We start from the raw sequence: 18,305 nt of genomic DNA, 5'->3' as shown, positions 1-18,305 counted from the left end.
TGGGGTGCAATGGTAATGAGACTCTGCATGGGGGTGAAGGTGGGTGGGGCTCAGTGGGATGGTGATCCACGTGCAGGTGGCGTGGGGCTCATCAGGGGTGTTCTGTAGGGGGTGGAGAGGCTCAGGGTACAAGGGGGTTGGGTAGATAGGGGAGCAGCTCCCTGAACAGGGATCCCTCCCCCTGCAGCTGAGGAGCAATGGGTGCAGGAAGCGGGATGGGGGGTTGCAGAGCTTCCTGCAGCCAGGGGAACAGTCTGGGGGTGGAGGCTCTGCAGGGGAAGAGGAAGTCCTGTCCTCTCCAACCCAGCTGGGACGAGCAGCTGAGCCTGGCACAGGGTAGGAGCCACCACCCGGGTCTTCCCCAGTCCCGTCCCTGCCCCACAGTGATTTACCTCGCTGCCCGCTGCCCTGGGCATCCACAACATACTGCTGGGGAGGGTCACATGACCACTTGTGGCTTCCCTTTTCTGCTCCATCAGAAAGTCACATTTTTCTGGGGGGAAGCAAAGAAATCAGGGGGGGGACAGGAAACATAAATTCTGCACATGCACAGTGGTGCAGAATTCCCCAAGGAGTAACCGTGTCTGTGTGCAGGTCCTAGGGGTTTGGGTGGAAATTAATGAAAGGGGGCGTTACAGCACATAGATAAATATTTGGGCAAAATGGGGCTGGTTTGCTCTGTGGGTCAGGCCTGACTCAGACAAAGCCAGATGTGGCTGGAGAGTTCAGAGAGGTCACAGCTGTCTGCCTCTGCCCGTACGAACCAGCAGCTGCTGTTCAGTGGGGCACAATTTCAGCCCTTGGGAGCCAACAGCAACAGGGCCAAACACGAGACAGGGTTGGTCTGGCTTTTAACTAGCCGGGGGTGAGGGGGGTTAACGCTGACAAGTCTCGAGCTGAGTGCGCACACGAGGGAGCAGGAGAGCTTCTAGGGCTGTTAGCTGTATTCATTCTGGGGCATTAGCCAAGAACCCCTTCATCCCTGGCAGAAAAGGGGGGGAGCTGCTCTTGGCTTGGGTTTTGTTTACCCAGGGGCAGGAAGGACGAGGAGTGGCTAAGCATCCGCCTTTGGGCCCTGTTGAGGCAACCGACGTGCTCTGCCATACAAAGCACTGTGAACACCTTACAGGTCGAGGAGCGGGGGGGAGGTGATACAGGCGAGGCCAGCTTGGGAAGAAAGGGTTACGGTTTTTTATTCTCAAGTGGATAGAGACGGGGCTTGAGGGCCAAGCAAGCTCTACTGCCGCCTCAGGCCAGCCACAATTAAAATTCAATTGCCAGTAGTCTCTGCACCCCCGTTATCTCCTTTCATGTTGTTTGAATTAATACAGGCTGTTCCCAAGCCATGAACACACACACAGCTGGGTACAGTGCCTGGCACAGACAGGGTCCTGCTCCATGACTGGGGCGCTCGGCCCCACAGTAAATGAAATCAATCCATTGCGCAAGAGAATTGCTCCAGAGAGCTTCTACTCTACATCCTATGGCCTTGTCCTCGTGAGAGCCACGGATCCTTCAAGCTCCCTTCTGGCTCAGAGGCCTGCAGCAGCCCCAGGGTCCCCACGGGGGGGGGGGGGGGGGGGGGGGGAGGCTGTCCATCCCTCCCAGCCTGGGTTGCCGGCCCCAGCCAGCTTGCTTCCAGGAGCAGGTGTGGCTCTAACGCCGTGTTTGCAAAGTTATTTCTCGTGAGCCAGAAGGGTGGTGAAATCAGTGCCGGTCCCTGTTTTCCACAAAGTCAGTACAGGGCTGATTCCTTATTGCCTGGTGCAGTGGCCAGGGGGAACAGCCCCCAGTGAGGAGAGAAGCTGTGTAGTGCTCCTACGAAATGCCCATCGGCTGCTGCAGACTTGGGGCCCAGCGAGCAGCAGAGATCGATGCAGGCACTCTCCTAGCACTCAACACCAAACGATTCGTCGTAGAAGGCTTTGAGGCCGGGGTAGTATCTCAAGGGGAGCGTCTCCCCCAGCGCCTCCTGGCGGAAGTTCTGCCGCAGCCAGCCGTAGACCAAACTGTGCAGGAGCCCTTGGAGGGACATGGTCACGGCCTGCAAGAGAGGGAGAGCGGCGCTTTTAGCAACACCTCCTGCGACTGTGCCATTTCTGCACAGCAGGGCCATTGCCCTCTGCTCTGCAGGGCTCCATGTCCGGGGAGAGTCGGGCAGCTCCTCTCCAAACACAGAGTCGATGACAGAAAGTGGAAAGTTAGATGACTGCGTAACCCACTGAAACAGACGAGCTTCCTCCTGCCACAGCCAGGATTCCAAGGAGAGCAAGACTGACACGGCCTCCCACTAGCAGGTAGGGTTACCATTCGTCCAGATTCTCCCGGACATGTCCGGCTTTTTGAGTTAAAAATAGCGTCCGGGGGGAATTTGTAAATGTTTAAAAATGTCCGGGATTTCCCCCCCCCCGCAGAGCAGGGCACGACTGACAGGGCAGCCAGCCGCATCCTGCCACTCGCGTGGGGCTCCGGCAGCCAGAGCCCCCGCTCCGGCCGGGCTCTAGAGCTCCTCCCCTCCCCTTCTCTCTCCCCCCCCCACCCCGTTCTTCTCAGATCCCCGCCTGCCGGCCCCCGGCAGCTCTCGAGCTTCTCTCTCCTCCTCCCCTGCTGCCCCGCGCGCTGCACAGTACGGTACAGTAAGGGGGTCAGGGGGTGGAGAAGGGGCAGGGGGGTTCTGGAGGGGGCAGTCAGGGGACAGGGAGTAAGGGGGGGGTTGATGGGTCGGGAGTTCTGGGGGGGCTGTCGGGGCAGGGGTGTGGAGAGGGGTCGAGGCAGGCAGGGAGCAGAGGGGGTTGGATGGGTCGGGAGTTCTGGGGGTCCTGTCAGGGGGCAGGGAGTGGTTGGATAGGGCGTGGGAGTCCCCGGGGTCTCTGTGGGGGAGGGGGTGTGGAGAGGGATCGAGGCAGGCAGGGAGCAGAGGGGGTTGGATAGGGCATGGGAGTCCTGGGGGTCCTGTCAGAGGGCGGGGGTGTGAATATGGAGTGGGGGTGTGGATAAGGGTCGGGGCAGTCAGGGGACAGGTAGGGTCCTAGGGGGGCAGTTGGGGGGGGGGGTCCCAGGAGGGGGCAGTCAGGGGGCAAGGAGCCGGGGGGGGGTTGGGGGGGGTGAGGGGGGCAGTCAGGGGGTGGGAAGTGGGAGGGAGTGGATGGGGCAGGGGCGGGGCTAGGACAGGGCTCCCCCCCCCCCAGTGTCCTCTTTTTCGATTGTGGAAATATGGTAACCCTACTGGCAGGGTTAGCAAAAGACTTTCCATTAACAGCCAGGAGATAAAGCTCTGCCTAGCTCTGGCAGCAGGAGAGAGCAAAGGCGCTGAGCTGGGCCCTGGAATCGCTCCCCTCGAGCCGGAGGCCTGTAGCTCATAGGGCCGTTTATTTACATTTTGGCAGCACCAGCAGAACTCATCCAGCCCTTGGACATGGTTTATTTCATTTCACTGTGCAGGGGCCACTGTGCTCTGTGCATGGACCAGTGCCTGCCCCCTCCACCCACGGAGTCGTATTGCCTAGCAGAGAACCTGCCTCATCAGCACCTGAGTGCTACACACGCACACAGAGGAAGCACATACCCACCCAGTGACTGCACAGGCACCACGGGAGCTGTAACAGAAGCAACCCCTGCTGTCTGCCTGCTGTTTCACTTCCCTCCCTTTCGACTGGCCATTGATCATTCTGCACTCTCAGTACTTGTCTGGTGGTAGCATAGAGAGGTCCCCAGTCAGCGCCCCCATCATGCTAGGCACTGTGCAAAACTAATCCAAAGACAGTCCTTCCCCTAACAAGCTCACATCGAAGTAGCGGCAGCACCGGCCTGTCAGGCTGTAGAGACTTCCTTACCATGGCAATATGAAGTGCGAAGAGGGAGGTGGGCTCGATGCTGGTGAAGGAGAGGACGCTGAGCAGGAAGGCTGTGGACAGAAACAAAGGAATGTGCAGTCATGGCTTTATCCTGCTCGTCTCTCTGGCCCTTTACTTCTGCACCTGCCTTTAACACGCAGCCCTCAGAGTGCTGCCAGCCAGGCCCTAAGCCTCATCTGCCGTTTGTCCAGCGCCTTTCCCCGGGGGATGGGTCCCCCCATGATTTACCAGCGCTTCTGTACACACACAGCTTCACCGCGAATGTGCAGCCCCTTCCAAAGTGGAAGCCAGGCAGCTTGCAGCGGGGAGAGGAAACATTGGCCTGTCCTGCTCCTGGGCACCTGCACGAAAGATTAAGGGCTCTTCTGAAAGAGCCCTACCCACTGAAATGAGTGCGATTCAGCTGGTCCAGCGGGAGAGGAGGAGGAGCCGAGCCAACCCAGAAGGAATTGGAGTTCCGCGTTTCTAGGGCAGCCAGAGACTTCAAACCTGATGCTTAAAGCACAGAACATCTCCTCGGGCACTGAGGCCAGATCCTTCCACTTCTCCCCAGCCTGGCTCAGCCAGACCCAGGAGCACTGCTAGCACTGTTGCTAGAGCCAGCCTGACTCCTGCTCCTCAGCCTCTCCCTGAACACGTATCGTTCTCGGCACAGGGATCTCATGGGGGAGTGGAGAAAAGGCTGGGACCAAATGTTGGCCAGGGGTGGTGGGGGAGGCTGCGTGTTTGCACTTGATTGCACTGTGAAGGGATCATGGTGCACACAGAAGAGAGGACCCGTCAGCAACCTTGATCTAGTAGGGGCAACTCACCTGGTGTCCAGCAGATCAGGAAAACCAGCTGGAAGCAGCGAGAAATTTTGCACACGCTCTGGATGTTCCTGCTGGCGAAGCCGTCGTTCTCCATGTTCAGAAACCGCACCTCACTGTTCCTCCTGCACCAGAGCTTCACCCTGCAGTAGAGGAACTGCCAGAGACAGCATCGTTCAACAGGCGCACTTCCCCTCGCTCTCCCTCCCCCCGCGCTGTTCAACAGGCGCACCCACACCCCCCCCCCCCCCCCCGTGCTGCTCAACAGGTGCACTCCCACTCGCTCTCCCTCCTGAGCTGCTCAACAGGCGCACTCCCACTCGCTCTCCGCCCCGGCGCTGCTCAACAGGCGTGCACACACACGCTCTCCGCCCCGGCGCCGCTCAACAGGCGTGCACACACTCGCTCTCCGCCCCGGCGCCGTTCAACAGGCGCACGCACACTCGCTCTCCGCCCCGGCGCCGTTCAACAGGCGCACGCACACTCGCTCTCCGCCCCGGCGCTGCTCAACAGGCGTGCACACACTCGCTCTCCGCCCCGGCGCTGCTCAACAGGTGTGCACACACTCGCTCTCCGCCCCGGCGCTGTTCAACAGGTGTGCACACACTCGCTCTCCGCCCCGGCGCCGTTCAACAGGCGCACGCACACTCGCTCCCCCCGCGCTGAGGCTCTGGGCTGTGAGCCACAGGCCACTTGCTGAGACTCAAGGATATGACAAACTCATGTGCTCACTGTGCTGCAGCTGAGCACCAGCAGCAGGTACGTGAAGAAGATGATTTTCATCTCCAGGCCAGTGTCCTTCCCACCTGTGTACTGGGAGAGACAGGGAAAGCGCTGTGAGGCGGCTGCTTGGGGCATTATGCTGTCCCCTCCCCTGCCCGCAGCTCCTCCCCCACCCAGGCACCTGGCTGGGAATGGGGAGTACTCAGACCCACACTGCTCTGGGGAGACATGATGTTAGTATTCGTTAATCCCAGGCCAGGCGCTTTACAGAACAAACACAAAGGTGGGCACCAGCTGAGCCCAGAGGTCCAGCCCAGCCTCTCAGAGTAGCAGGAATTTCCTTGCTGGGGCATTAGCCCTGGCCCCTTCCATCCACCCTGCCCTTTGCCCGTCATGCACCCTGATCCCCAGCTCAGCTCCATCTTCCTTTATTCCCAGGTGGCAGCAGGGGTAGGGAGAGCTGCCCCATGGGTAGAATGGTGGGGCGGACGGGAGGAGAAGCAATGTGTACTGGTTACCCAGTAAGGACAGACCCCACCTGCCCACCCACCCACCCCAGCCCCCGCAGGAGGGTAACAGCCACGAGCAATGGTGCAAGTGGCTGGAAACGGGAGATTGGAGGACAGTTGCTGCCTGGGAGAGCTTTTGAGCCAGGCTAAGGCTTTCTGGCACCTGGGCACTGCTCAAGAAGAGGGAGGTGGAGGAAGCAGAGGCCGGGGAGCTCTGACCTTATAGCAGACGTCTTGGGAGCGGTGGATGAGGATCAGGCAGCTGAAAGAACATGGCTGTGTAAGTGGCGCTGGCTCCCAGCACTTTATCTCAGCACGTTCCCCTCGGGAAGGGGGAGCTCCCATCACGGCGGTGTGGTCTGTCTGGCAAGGCCGTGTACCAGCGCCGTGCCCCAGAGCGCAGGGCCTTGTTCAGGGCACCTCTCTCCAGGGCAGGAGCTGAGTTCAGTGACAGGCTCCAGCCGCGGGCACGGCTGGGGCAGCTTTTCAGGATCCAGCTGTCACTGCAGCTCGGCAGCGCCAGGGGAGTTGGGCACCCTGCACTGAGCCCGGCTGCCGGGCCCCGCCCCACCTGGCTGTGGGATGGGACTCAGGGAGAGCTGCATTCGCTGGCGGGGCAGGACTCGGAGCTAGTGTCACAACCCTTGGCGCAGGATCATTATGGACTGGGCCTGCTCGCTTCTGCACAGACCCGGGAGTAACGGTCCCGGCCCCAGCGAGCACGGTCTGGTTCAGAACAAGAGGCAGCCGAAGGCTCTGCGGGGCCTTCCCGGGGGAGGCTCAGGCTGCTGGAAGGGAGAAGGGGCCGGCTGCTGCGAATGGACCGAAGCGCTACCTGGAGCAGTACAGGCTGTCGGCCCCTCGGGAGTGGTTGGCCGTACGGGGCAGGACGGGTTCGATGGACATGGGAGCGATCTCTCTCACCGACGCGCCTCTCAGCAGCAGCTGGCCCAGGAACGTGAGGGCGGGGAGCAGCCTTGGCAGAGACAGACGGGGAGGGGGAAGGAAGAGCGTGAGAGGCTGGGCACGCGGCGGGGAGTCACCCCATGCACTGGGAAGGCTGTGCCTGCCCCCGGGTTGCAAAGGCGGCGGCACACCCCAGCTGGGGCTCCCAGGGCAGCACGTCTGACCCCGCGTTAGAGATGGGGACCCTGAGGCCCAGAGAGCTGCAGTTACTAGTCAGACTGGGGCTGCGTTATGCTGTCGCTTCCCCCAGGCCAGGCTGCACAGCCGTGCGGAGCCAGGAGGGGATGCAGGACGCCCTAGCCTGGAGCTGCGAACCAGGACAGACGCTTTCTCCCCTAAGCAGGTGATGCTGGCCAGAGCCAGACAGCGCAGGCAGATGTCACGCAGGCTCTGCGGCTGCGCCGCGCTGGTCACCGCTCACAAGCCTGCAGGGCCGTGAGGGGGGCCCAGGGCAAGCAGCTTTGTACCAATCCAAACCCACAAGTCAAAGAAGCCCAGCGGGCAGCACCTACCAGGCCAGGACGTAGGGCAGGCAGTGCTGTGCCCTCTCCGTGCACCTGCGCCTCTCCTGCAGCGGAGAAGAGCTGGGTCAGAAAGGGCCGCAGCCTCGCCGCAGGGCTAGAGACGGGGTCTGGATACGGAAATTGGAGCGTTTGGCACTGAGCCGGGTCCAGGGACGTGGCCCATTGTCCCGTGGGTCTCGCAGGAATGTGCAGCCCTGAACAGTGGCATTAAAACCATGTAGGAGGGGACGGGACCACCTGGGGTCCCAAAAGCTGCTGCTCTGCACTTGCGTCTCTGAACCACTCCCTCAGGCTGACCATTCTCAGAGCAGCCCGGGCCCCCATGGGCCACCAGAGGGGGGACCGGGGGCCGTGCCCGGGGATGTGGGCATCACATCACAATACACACATGGTAGAACAGGGAACGGGCTGCCCCAGGCACCCTCTTGCCACCCTTAGCGTCCCATTGACACAACACCCACTACTAGCCAGGGCGCCAAGGTAACCGGCTGCCGGCTAGAGAACACCGAGACCTCCTCGCTGCTGATCAACCTGGCTAGGAACTTGTGCCCATTCTGCTCCCTTTCCTCCCCTACCAAGGTGTGGGTGGGTGACCACAGCGCCGTCCCCCAATCTCCTCGGGCCAGGGCCAGCGGCTGGCAGGTCTGAGGGATGCTCACGGCATGGCCTGTCCCTGCCTGGAGGCATGTGGCGTAACTCTCCCTCCCGTCTGTCTCTCTGGTCCCCCTGTGGTGTCTGTCTGCCACCAGCAGCTCCATCTGGCCCCTGGCCTGGTTGTGCCCGGTGGGAGAGAAGGACCGCCTCAGACATTACAGCAGGATGGGGGAGGAAGGCCTGGTCAGCCCCTACCTGCAGAGCGGTCACGTGCGTGACTCTCCAGCCACGGATGGTGCGGTTCACCTCGTACGCGTAGACAATGACCATCAGGAAGGAGATCGCGTAGAACATCTGAGCAAGAGAGAAACTGAGGGTCACACCCAGCAACAATCCCACCTGCAGGCTTCTCGGGGGAGCCAGGAGCCCCGCTGGGCCCCCGTTCCCACTAGCCTTTCCTGCCTTCCCCATGCCCAGGGTCCTGGTGTCAGCGCTGCTCCCAGGAACCCCAGGGGGGTTGGGCATTGTCCAGTCTGGTAACGACACCACCACGGCTCCGGGGGGTTGGGGGGGGGGGGAGCCGCCCCCTGGGCACGAACCTCGCCCCCTCATCCATCCCTGCAAAGGTTCAGGCCCCTGACTGGGGCCTCCCTCCTGGCTTTCCAGCCGTGCTGCATAGCAGGGCCTGATGGCGGCCATCTCAGCTGACACACATGGATTTGAACCGGGACCATCCGGAGCTGAGCGCGAGTCGCCGCAGCCCAACCTCACCAGCTAGGCTCTGTAGTGGGGCCCGTAATGGGTTCCCACCCAGCACGGCCACGTGACACGCTGACGAGCGGGTTCCACGTGCTCCCGGTAGTGGAGCTGGATGGGGGCAGGCCATGGCACAGAACAGTCCTGCGGTAGCCAACAGGCTCAGCCACTCAGTGGTCCCTGGCTCCTCTAATAACCCATGACCATGTACCCCAGGCACATGTCCCCCCACCCCACAGGATCCATTTGGGCTCAGGCTTAGCACTCATCACGGGCTCCAAAACCACGGTTCTTCCCCCAGAGCTATGGGAGCCGGTGGCTACCACCCCGATGCAAAGGGCAGCAGGTGTCCCATGTCTGGACTGTAGTAACCCATATGCAACCGTGTCTCCTGAAATCTGAATTGAGCCATTGGCTCAAACTGGCTTGGAAAAGACAGGGTCACATGGAGTCAAAACTGTCTGGAAGACCTTCAACCCTGGGCTAGCAGAGCAGGCTGGCCCCTTTGAGAGCAGGCCCCACCAGTCGCCGTTACTGGGGCCGGCCCGCTAAGGCATTTAGGGTGGTTTTGGGTCCCAGGGGGATCCTGTGGCTGGCGTGCCAGGGCTCTCTGAAGAGCTGAATAGGACTCAAACCCAGAGGCCCTGCAGGCAGGTGGAGTAGGAGAGAGCGAGCGAGGGGCTGGCTGCCAGGGAAGGCAGGACACGCCGCACAGGAGGGGCTGTGGAAGAGGCCCTGGACTGAGGGTAAAGTAGCAGGAGAAAGTGGCTGAGGCAGCATGGGGCGGGTAGGGGCTGGAAGCCCAGGGCTGGTTCTGGTTTAGGCGCCCCAGGCCAGTGTTGTCAACAGAGGCGGAAGGAAACCCCACTTCCACTGGCATCACCAGGGGAGGGCTCTGGAGCCATCAAGCCCAGGGAGGGAGCAGAGCTGCATCACCCTGGGGTGCTGGCGTGAGCGCTCCACCTGGGGTGGGTGAAGGGCTGAGGTGTGGCACCGTCTCCCCCGGGCAGGGGTTGAATCTCCATCCTTGTGACCCCATGTGACGTTATTGACATAAACTGGGACCATATAGATCATTGTTGCAACCAAGGTCCTGTAGTGGCACCAAATCTTGTATAAAGGGGGTCGAATGGGGTGTCTAAGACAAGGTTATGGTTTACTGGTTATGATTATGCTGTCTCTATGTGTGTATCAGTTTTGTAGTTGAAGTTATGAATATTGGCTCTATAGTGTCTGTATGGCAAACTTATGCTATGCTTCTGGGTGACATCCCAGACAAACTGGTGTTAGCTCTGCCCAGCCTGCTTGATGGCCCATTAAGGACCATCAGCTATACAATGGACCCATTGAGAGAAGGCCAATATGCCTTCAGACGCAGCAAAGTATGCAGGGACTGGCCCATGTGACTCCAGGCTCCATTTTGCTGTAATTTTCCACAATAAGAACAAAGAGGTGTTCTTACACCTGGAAAAGACTATATAAGGCTGATGCCTCATCTCCATTTGGTCTTCGATCCTGCTTCATACCTCTGGAGGAACTTTGCTACAAGCTGAAGCTCTGAACAAAGGACTGAGGACCCATCCCAGCGGGGGATGTTCCAGAGACTTGATTTGAACCTGCAGTTTATTCTATCGCTGCTGCAAGCCTGAACCAAGAACTTTGCCATTACCGTATGTAATTGATTCCATTTAACCAATTCTAACTCTCATCTCTATCTTTTTCCTTTTATGAATAAACCTTTAGATTTTAGATTCTAAAGGATTGGCAACAGCGTGATTTGTGGGTAAGATCTGATTTGTATATTGACCTGGGTCTGGGGCTTGATCCTTTGGGATCAGGAAAACCTCTTTTCTTTTAATGGGGTATTGGTTTTCATAACCATTTGTCCCCATAACGAGTGGTACTGGTGGTGATACTGGGAAACTGGAGCGTCTAAGGAGATTGCTTGTGAGACTTGCGGTTAGCCAGTGGGGTGAGACCGAAGTCCTCTTAGTCTGGCTGGTTTGGTTTGCCTTAGAGGTGGAAAAACCCCAGCCTTGGGCTGTAACTGCCCTGTTTGAGCAATTTGTCCTGAGTTGGCACTCTCCGTTGGGTTCCGCCAGAACCGCATTGTCACACCCCAACCCAGGAACAATCCTGGATTGGCCCCTGCAAGTGGGGCCTGTGAGGGCTCTGATGTTCCCAGAGTGGAGGGCACAGCCCAGCACACCACGTGCAGAGGCAGCATGACACACCCACCCCAGAGCTCATCCGCGCTAACAGTTACAATCTGCAGCTATACCAGGGGACGCGGCTTCTAGAGAAACAGCAGCAGCAGCGACTTCTGAGCAGGGCACAATCGTCACCAGCCCCAGCCCGCACATCGATCCCTGTGCAATCGCACCCCCGCCCCCACCTGTGCTCACCATGGCCAGCATCAGGCCGTAGGGGCAGAACTCGTAAGCCAGGACAAAGCGCTGGGCTGGAAGGAGCTGGATGGCAGCCGTGATGATCAGCACCAAGGCAGCCAGGAAGTCTGCCAGGGACAGAAGGAAGAGGGGGCGCAGCTGTGGGGAAAGCAACAAGGTTAGTTAGGGATGATGCTGCTGCCAGCAGGGAGCAGCCCCTTTTCGCCTGCCCCCCTCTGGTACACGCCTGCCTCCCTCCCTCCCCAGCACCCATCAGTCTCCTTCGCATGGTGTGTGGCCCAGAGCTCCTTTGCCCTCCCCTGAAGGTGATGCCCTCCTGGACTGGGAAGAGAGCTGGGGCACCCGGAGCCCAGAGATGGAGGCAGGGCCCGGAGGTGTGCGTGCGTGTGTGTGTGGGGGGGAGAGACTCCTCTCCACTGAGGGAGCAGGGTCAGAAAGGATCCTCTTTGGAAACAGTGAGCGGAGTTTTGCTGCCGCGTCTCTGCACCCGTCTGACGGCGAGGGAGGCACCTCACCAAGAGGCTGCCCCATCTCACTCTGACTCCGCCCTGCCTGCCCTCTCCAGGGGATCCGTGGCCTCTCTGCGGCCCACGGCCATCCAATAGCTCAAACACAGAAATGCTGCTGTCGAGCGAGAGGAGGCACCTCAAACATGGCTGCTCCTGCGTGAGCCTCCGCACAGCTCAACCCTGCCTCCTCCCATGTCCCCTCTGCCACCAGTACACGTAACACTCTTCCTAACACCCGTCTCCTCCCACTTGTGCCCTCTTCCTCGTGCTACCCCTGTGCCTGGAGGGGGGAGGAAACAGGCCAAGGAGAGCTGGCATGGATTAGGTGCTGCAGCCAGACCGCAATTCCAGCAACCAATGAGCACTCAAAGCATATGAGGCTCTTGCTGGGCTGACCAAGCCATGGGGCAGGCCGGCCCCACTCCTTTCCCTGACCCAAACGGACTGGGCCATCACTGATCTCTCAAGACTGTCCTTAGAAGCCGCCACCTAACTGAGTCCCACGCAGAGATCCGTCAGACCAGCTTCTGCCTGGTGTCAGGGTGAACACATGCAGCTGGGCAGCAGGGGCTCTGAAAACCCCATGAATTATGGGGTTTTCCCCATGACCCGCAGCTGCTCCAGCTAAACACCAGGAAACACAGAACTAAAGAAATGCGTATTCCAGGGTTGGCCAGGGCCGCGGTGAACTGGCCACGGGATTAGGATGGACTATTATGGGGCAGGATTAAAAACCCTTGGGCATAAACTGCCCCGTGAGATCGCACACTCTCCACTTCTCTAAAAATCCAGGGAGTCTCGAGTCTGCAACAGACCTGGCTGTGGAAGCATCTCCTCCTGAGGGTGGATACAGCAAGGACCGAGCTGCTGCCGACGAGGCTGAAATGAAAATACAGCCAACGGTTAGTCTCCGTCGCACACGGCCAGCCGGGAATGGTGTCCATCAATTAGTCTGCACACAGCACAGCTAACATCCCCTTGGGCCTGGGCTCAGACACAGGTCTGGGTCTCGGGGAGGTCCCCACTTTGCACCCACTCTCCCAGCTGGGATATCTGAAGTGCAAGGCACTCGTGTGAGTTACCAGCAGCTGGTTTCCGAGCTGGGAACAGGATCAGAGTCCAGAACCCTCCTGCCTCCCAGCCCGTAATGTCCCAACCTCTCTCCATCCTGGTCACCCTGGGGGGCTGGAGTCCAGGTGCCAGCGCTCCCTGCTGCAGTGGGGCTCACGCTGGTTCCTAGACTGCAGAGAGAAGAGCCACGGGACAGTGGGGATTGGAAAGGAGCTGGCATGTGGCAACGGAAAAGCACTGAAGGGGATGGCTTCCTGCTGGACTGCTGCCTCCTGCTGGTGGATTCATGCACCAGCAACCTTGTCACAAGCCCCGCTGTAGGCTGCTCACTTCATCTCCACAGTGGAGATGACCATTGGTGGCTTCCAGAGAGAGGGGCCCTGGGATGTTAGGGGATGTCAGGAGAGGCTGAGGGAACTGGGATTGTTTAGTCTGCAGAAGAGAAGAATGAGGGGGGATTTGATAGCAGCCTTCAACTACCTGAAGGGGGGTTCCAAAGAGGATGGAGCTCGGCTGTTCTCAGTGGTGGCAGATGACAGAACACGGAGCAATGGTCTCAAGTTGCAGTGGGGGAGGTTTAGGTTGGATATTAGGAAAAACTTTTTCACTAGGAGGGTGGTGAAGCACTGGAATGGGTTACCTAGGGAGGTGGTGGAGTCTCCTTCCTTGGAGGTTTTTAAGGCCCGGCTTGACAAAGCCCTGGCTGGGATGATTTAGTTGGTATCGGTCCTGCTTTGAGCAGGGGGTTGGACTAGATGACCTCCTGAGGTCCCTTCCAACCCTGATATTCTATGATTTTATGATTCTATGACGTGGTGGAAGGAAAGGTGGATTCCACAGTCCCCTCCCGCTGTGGACAAGACTGGACAGGATGAGGGGGAAAACCCTGGGGCTGGGGATAATGCATCCCAAATGACCTTTGCAAGCTGGACGCAGGAGCACGCAGGGTCTGCCCTGGCGGTACCCTGCTGTCAGACCCCAGACGTATCACTATGGCTTGGGACCTGCACTAGCACTGCCTGGCTACCTGAGAGCACCCCCAGAACCTGGCTCCGTCCTGCATGCGTCCCTAGTGTAGGGATAAGAGCAGAGGCCTTGTTGATGCAGATATCTGAGCTCTCACATTATCTTCCTATAGAAGGCGGTCAGCAGCCAGTGTGGGGGCTACCAGGGGAAAGAGCTTGGCAAGTGGCCATGAGCAAAGTGCATCCACATTGGCCCCTGCCTATCCTGACCCCAGCTGGTCTTGGGACAGGCCTCAGGTAAACGGACCCACCTCAGAGATAAGGCTGCCAGGTAGACGCGAGTCAGCACAAAGATCTAAAAGGAGAAAGGGAGATGACGGCGGGTTAATCACGAGTCCCGTGGTCTTGATTCAATCCCTCCCCGGTGCAAGCTGAGGCTCTGCCCTCCACTGCTCAGCGAGCACCCCGCCTGCGCCTGGCAGCAGCGCCTCGCTGCCCGAGGCCCCTCACCCTCCCAGCCAGGTCACCAGCAGGGAACTTGCCCCAGCTGTTTGTCAGCGGAACAGAGCAAGACATTGAACCCTGGGCAGGCTCCATTCCACTCGGCAGTGTAAACAACCAGCGATAGGGAAGCGGGGGGCGGGGAGGAAGGGGCTCGAACTTCCAGCAGGGACACACTAGAAAATAGGCAGAAAAGACCCCGGTTTAACATCGCGAGCACGGAGCAGTGCGTGTTCCAAGCTGCGTGCAAAGAGCCCACGCGGGGGCATGCATTGCTGCGGGCGAGGACGCTCACAGCGGAGCAGCTGGCTTGCAATGCTGCCAGGGAGCTCGCTAAAGGGGTTTGATAGAAAAGGGGTTTTCAGACAGAATTAAAAAAACAGGTCTGGTTGGGTGGGTAGAACCGATTTTTCCTCCCCCCTAGTAAAGCCTTGAGTTCTTGGCTTTAAAATACACCTGCTGGTTTGGGGTGGGGGAGAGGTCATTGGTTTTGTTTGGGGGTTTGTTTTGTTTTACACTGAAAGTGGCTTAGAAAACAAGGCTTTTGTAGGGTTGTTTTTTTAAATCTGGCTCTCACACAAGGCATCATTTGGTATTTTTCAACCAGCTCCAGGAGCAGCTTGGGAGAACCCTGGCGACTTCTCCCAGCCTCTCCTTGGGCAGCAGCAGAGCAGGACGAGATCGTATTGGTGCCTGATGCTCTGCCATTAAGAGCAGGCCTGGGGAAACGATCTGATGATCCTGGGCTGTGCTAGTCTCCCAGCAAAGGGCCGGAATAGGGAACAATCTGCCCTGGCCTCAGGAGCTGGGCCAGAGAAGGTCTTTACCCTCTGCAATCACGGTGTGCGCCTGAAGAGGAGTAGGTGGTGACTTGGCTCTGGTACCCTGTCCTACCGGTATTCTGGGTGGGGTTTCCCCAGCTTCTGCCAGGCTAGCTCAGAACAGCAAAGGGTGAGAGAGAGGAGCAAAAGTTGCTTGATTCTCCCTTCAGTGTCTCTGGGAGACCAGCAAGAACTCTTGCTCTGGAGTTTGCTCCCCCTCATTCCCAGACCGGGGTGCAGCCCCCTTCCCCTGCTCACAGGGGACATGATTGCTGTAAGGTGAGGAGCAGCCCCGCTTTAGCCTCAGCCCATGGGATGCCCTCCTGCCAGCATCGCTGAGTCACGCAGAATCCTTTCCCTCTGCCTTGTGTGGGTCACAGCAGCCTGGGAACGGGGAGTTCCCGAGAGCAGCTTCTGGCTACATTGCCTCTCTGAAACGCTGTGTCTGGCATGGTGCAGCCCCCCGAACAGTACAGCTCTCCCCCAGTTACAGATGGAGAGAAAATGAGCCATGAAGGGACAGATGGGGTTGAATGACTCAGACAGAGACAACTAAAGCTCCCAGAGAGACAGGCCATCCTACAACTCATTCAGAGGATAGAGCGACTAAATCCTGGTAAGAAAGAGCTAGATTGACAGGCACAGAGCAGAAGCTACAGCCTCTGACAAATGCAGCTCAGTTCCAGAGAGGAAACACAATCCATCATCTTCCGCACAGCACGGGTGGGAGCCCTACAGTATGCACTTTGCAGCTGGGAAATACATCAGATCCACCTCCCTGCAGGCTGTCAGTTCTCGTCTGGATCCAGGAGTGCCCCCTGAGCCCATCTATGCTGGACGCACCGTTCAGTGCATGGGGAGGTAACCTGCTGGCTTCCGAGCTGGTCAGTGTGGCGACACGGGCTCTGAAGGACACCTTTGCAGAGCCCATGTCATTTTCTGGGGTCTCTACAGCCCTGGTTTGTGCGTGTGGGTTGGTACCTTGTCGTTGGACAGCGCTGACGCGCTGTTCCCTTGACTCGTCGCGTCCATGCCGGCTGTAGCCTCTTCTGTTGATTCCAGAGCAAAAAGCCTCCCAGCTCCTCCTCCTGGGCTGGGCTCCTGCAGGCGGTGGTGGCGCTCAGCACCCGGGAGCCTTTCTCCCTCGCAGGTTGCTGCTGACTGAACTGCTGCTGTAACCTTTGCTTGTTTGGTTTGTTCCACACCCCTGTCACGGGGAGGGGGTAGCAGCCTGGAGAGCATGGCTGGAGCAACCCGCCCAGCCAGCCTTCCACTGTCTCACAAAGGGGCCGAGGCAGAAGCCTTCCCTTGAAGCCCAGCAGCTTCCCAGAGCACCCTGAAGCCACCATGGCTGGATCGAGGTGGGGATTAGATACCCGGTCCACAGGGATTGCAAGAGGGGACAAGTCACCTCTCTCTGTGCATGTCGCATCATCCCGGACTCCCACCCACGTCCCCGCTACATCACCCAGGGAGGGGGCGGGGCTGACATAACTCACAGCTGAGGGGCCAGGCAGGAACGTTGCCAAAAACCAACAACCCTAAGATGGTGTAAAAGGTGCAAAATTCAACACTAGCCGCCCCCTCCCCTGCTTCCTTTCACTCACACCTTCACCAGCTCCTGAGCATGCACCTCACAGCCGCTCGGCCCAATGCGTGGGTGCAAGTCTTACATCACCTCTCACAACCGCTCTGAATTTAACCCATTGTTTCAGTGCCACTCAACTTCCCCTGCTTGGGTGACAACACCGTCACAGCGCTTTACAGCTGGCGCCCCACTTCCCCAACGTGGGCGAACATGATCTCCATGCTACAGCAGGGGGAAACTAAGGCCTAGAGTGAGGAAGGGAGTCTCCGAGCCAGGAATGCCAGCTCCCGGCCCCGAGCCACAGGACGCCATGCTGCCTTCAGCAATGGTTTCATTGGCTCTTCGTGGGCGCAGCCATAGCTGTGACTAGGAACAGTGTGTGCAGGCTAAGTGAACACAGCCCAGTCTTTCCAACACAGCTTTTTGTTGCCAGTAGAATCAGTCTGAACATGACTGAAATTAGACCAGTCGGAGGAGGGCAGCTGAGAGAAGAGGCCTTCGAGGACAGGACGGAGGCCAGTCAGCAAGTGGAAGTTACGAACGCAGGAAAGGCAAGTCTGGCCATGTTGGCCGGGAACATGCAGAAGGAAATTCACATGATAATGCCAAGGAACAGACTGCATGTTTAATGAGGCCCATGTTTAACAACCGTTGGCACATGACTTCATACACACACACAAACCCTTCAATAAAAACATTCCCAATGCTGCGTGGCGAAGGATGTCTGTGTAAAGCCCCACCCAGCTGCAGCTCTCCAAGCGGGAGGAGGGCCGAGACTGACGCTGAGTCACTTCCTGGCCCAAGCACAGGACTGGAGCCAGGAACACCCAAGAACCTGATCTCTTCTGATACCACCTCCCTTTGCAGATTTGGGCAGGTCCCAGGTTCTCCGCTTCAAATCTTCAAACCAAGCCTTCTCTTCTGGGCAGGGCTTTGAGAGATGCAACGCACCACACCGCAGAAAGGGGGAAGCTCTTATGATCGTTATTGATGTTTGAAAGCCACCTTCTGCCTCGTGGCGGTCTGAGCTAACTCCTCACCACTTCCGTCAGCCTGGCTGAGGAGCCCAGCGGGCTTCCAGAGCAGCCACGCGGCTACATGGAATGGTTCAGGCTCAGAGCCTGTCTGTTCACCAGCTGCCACGTTCTCAGTGCAAGACTCCCTTGCCGCACTGCTGACCCCAGGGAAGGGACATTGGGGGAACAGCTGGATTATGTAGATTTGAGAGGGGAACACATGAAGTCTAGGACAGAGCATTTCCAGCAGCAGGGTAGGGCTTTCCCCACTTCCAGGTAACCTGTTGCTTCTCAGACATAGCTGAGTCCCGGCAGCTCCCTTGACTCTACACAGCAAGTCCATGCAACAAGATGCCATTCACCCAGCAACAAGAGTATGAAGTCGGGGACAGCACTGAAGGCAGAAGACTCAACCTACTCAACTCTGCTACTCCCTTTTGCTTACATTTCAACACATGGCCTCATTACACCAAACTGTCTGTTAACACCCTATAACACACACTTCTCACACCCCCGCATGCTCCGTATGCTGCAGCTCACACTGTCAGACATACTTCGGTTTTTAAGTCAAAATAAGCCAAGATTGAAGAAAATCAGTTACAGAGTGTTAAAGTTATGAACATTTCAAGTCAGTAAGTTGAAACTTCTGAGTTTAGATCAATTCAAACTCGGAGCGGTTTGCACCGTTGCA

The 18,305-nt window shown here is 58.5% G+C and overlaps 1 protein-coding gene across 1 annotated transcript; it reads right to left on the bottom strand.

The window, feature by feature from the left end:
• Window positions 1–1,165: 1,165 nt before the first annotated feature.
• LOC112108787 (transmembrane protein 116-like) lies at window positions 1,166–16,386 on the bottom strand. Its single transcript, XM_026656381.2, has 12 exons — window positions 15,992–16,386; window positions 14,000–14,043; window positions 12,468–12,531; window positions 11,141–11,281; window positions 8,235–8,333; window positions 7,374–7,429; window positions 6,731–6,871; window positions 6,115–6,157; window positions 5,396–5,476; window positions 4,667–4,820; window positions 3,834–3,904; window positions 1,166–2,044 (listed from the first exon to the last, which is right to left on the bottom strand). The coding sequence occupies exons 1-12, from the start codon at window positions 16,250–16,252 to the stop codon at window positions 1,889–1,891; spliced, it is 1,311 nt and encodes a 436-aa protein (XP_026512166.1). The 5' UTR covers window positions 16,253–16,386; the 3' UTR covers window positions 1,166–1,888.
• Window positions 16,387–18,305: the final 1,919 nt, after the last annotated feature.

This window comes from Terrapene carolina, unplaced genomic scaffold (assembly GCF_002925995.2).
Source record: "Terrapene carolina triunguis isolate 2854851 unplaced genomic scaffold, T_m_triunguis-2.0 Scaffold230, whole genome shotgun sequence".
Lineage (NCBI taxonomy): Eukaryota > Metazoa > Chordata > Testudines > Emydidae > Terrapene > Terrapene triunguis.
Note: the sequence above shows the minus strand (reverse complement) of the source record. Positions and strands in the feature narration are given on the sequence as shown.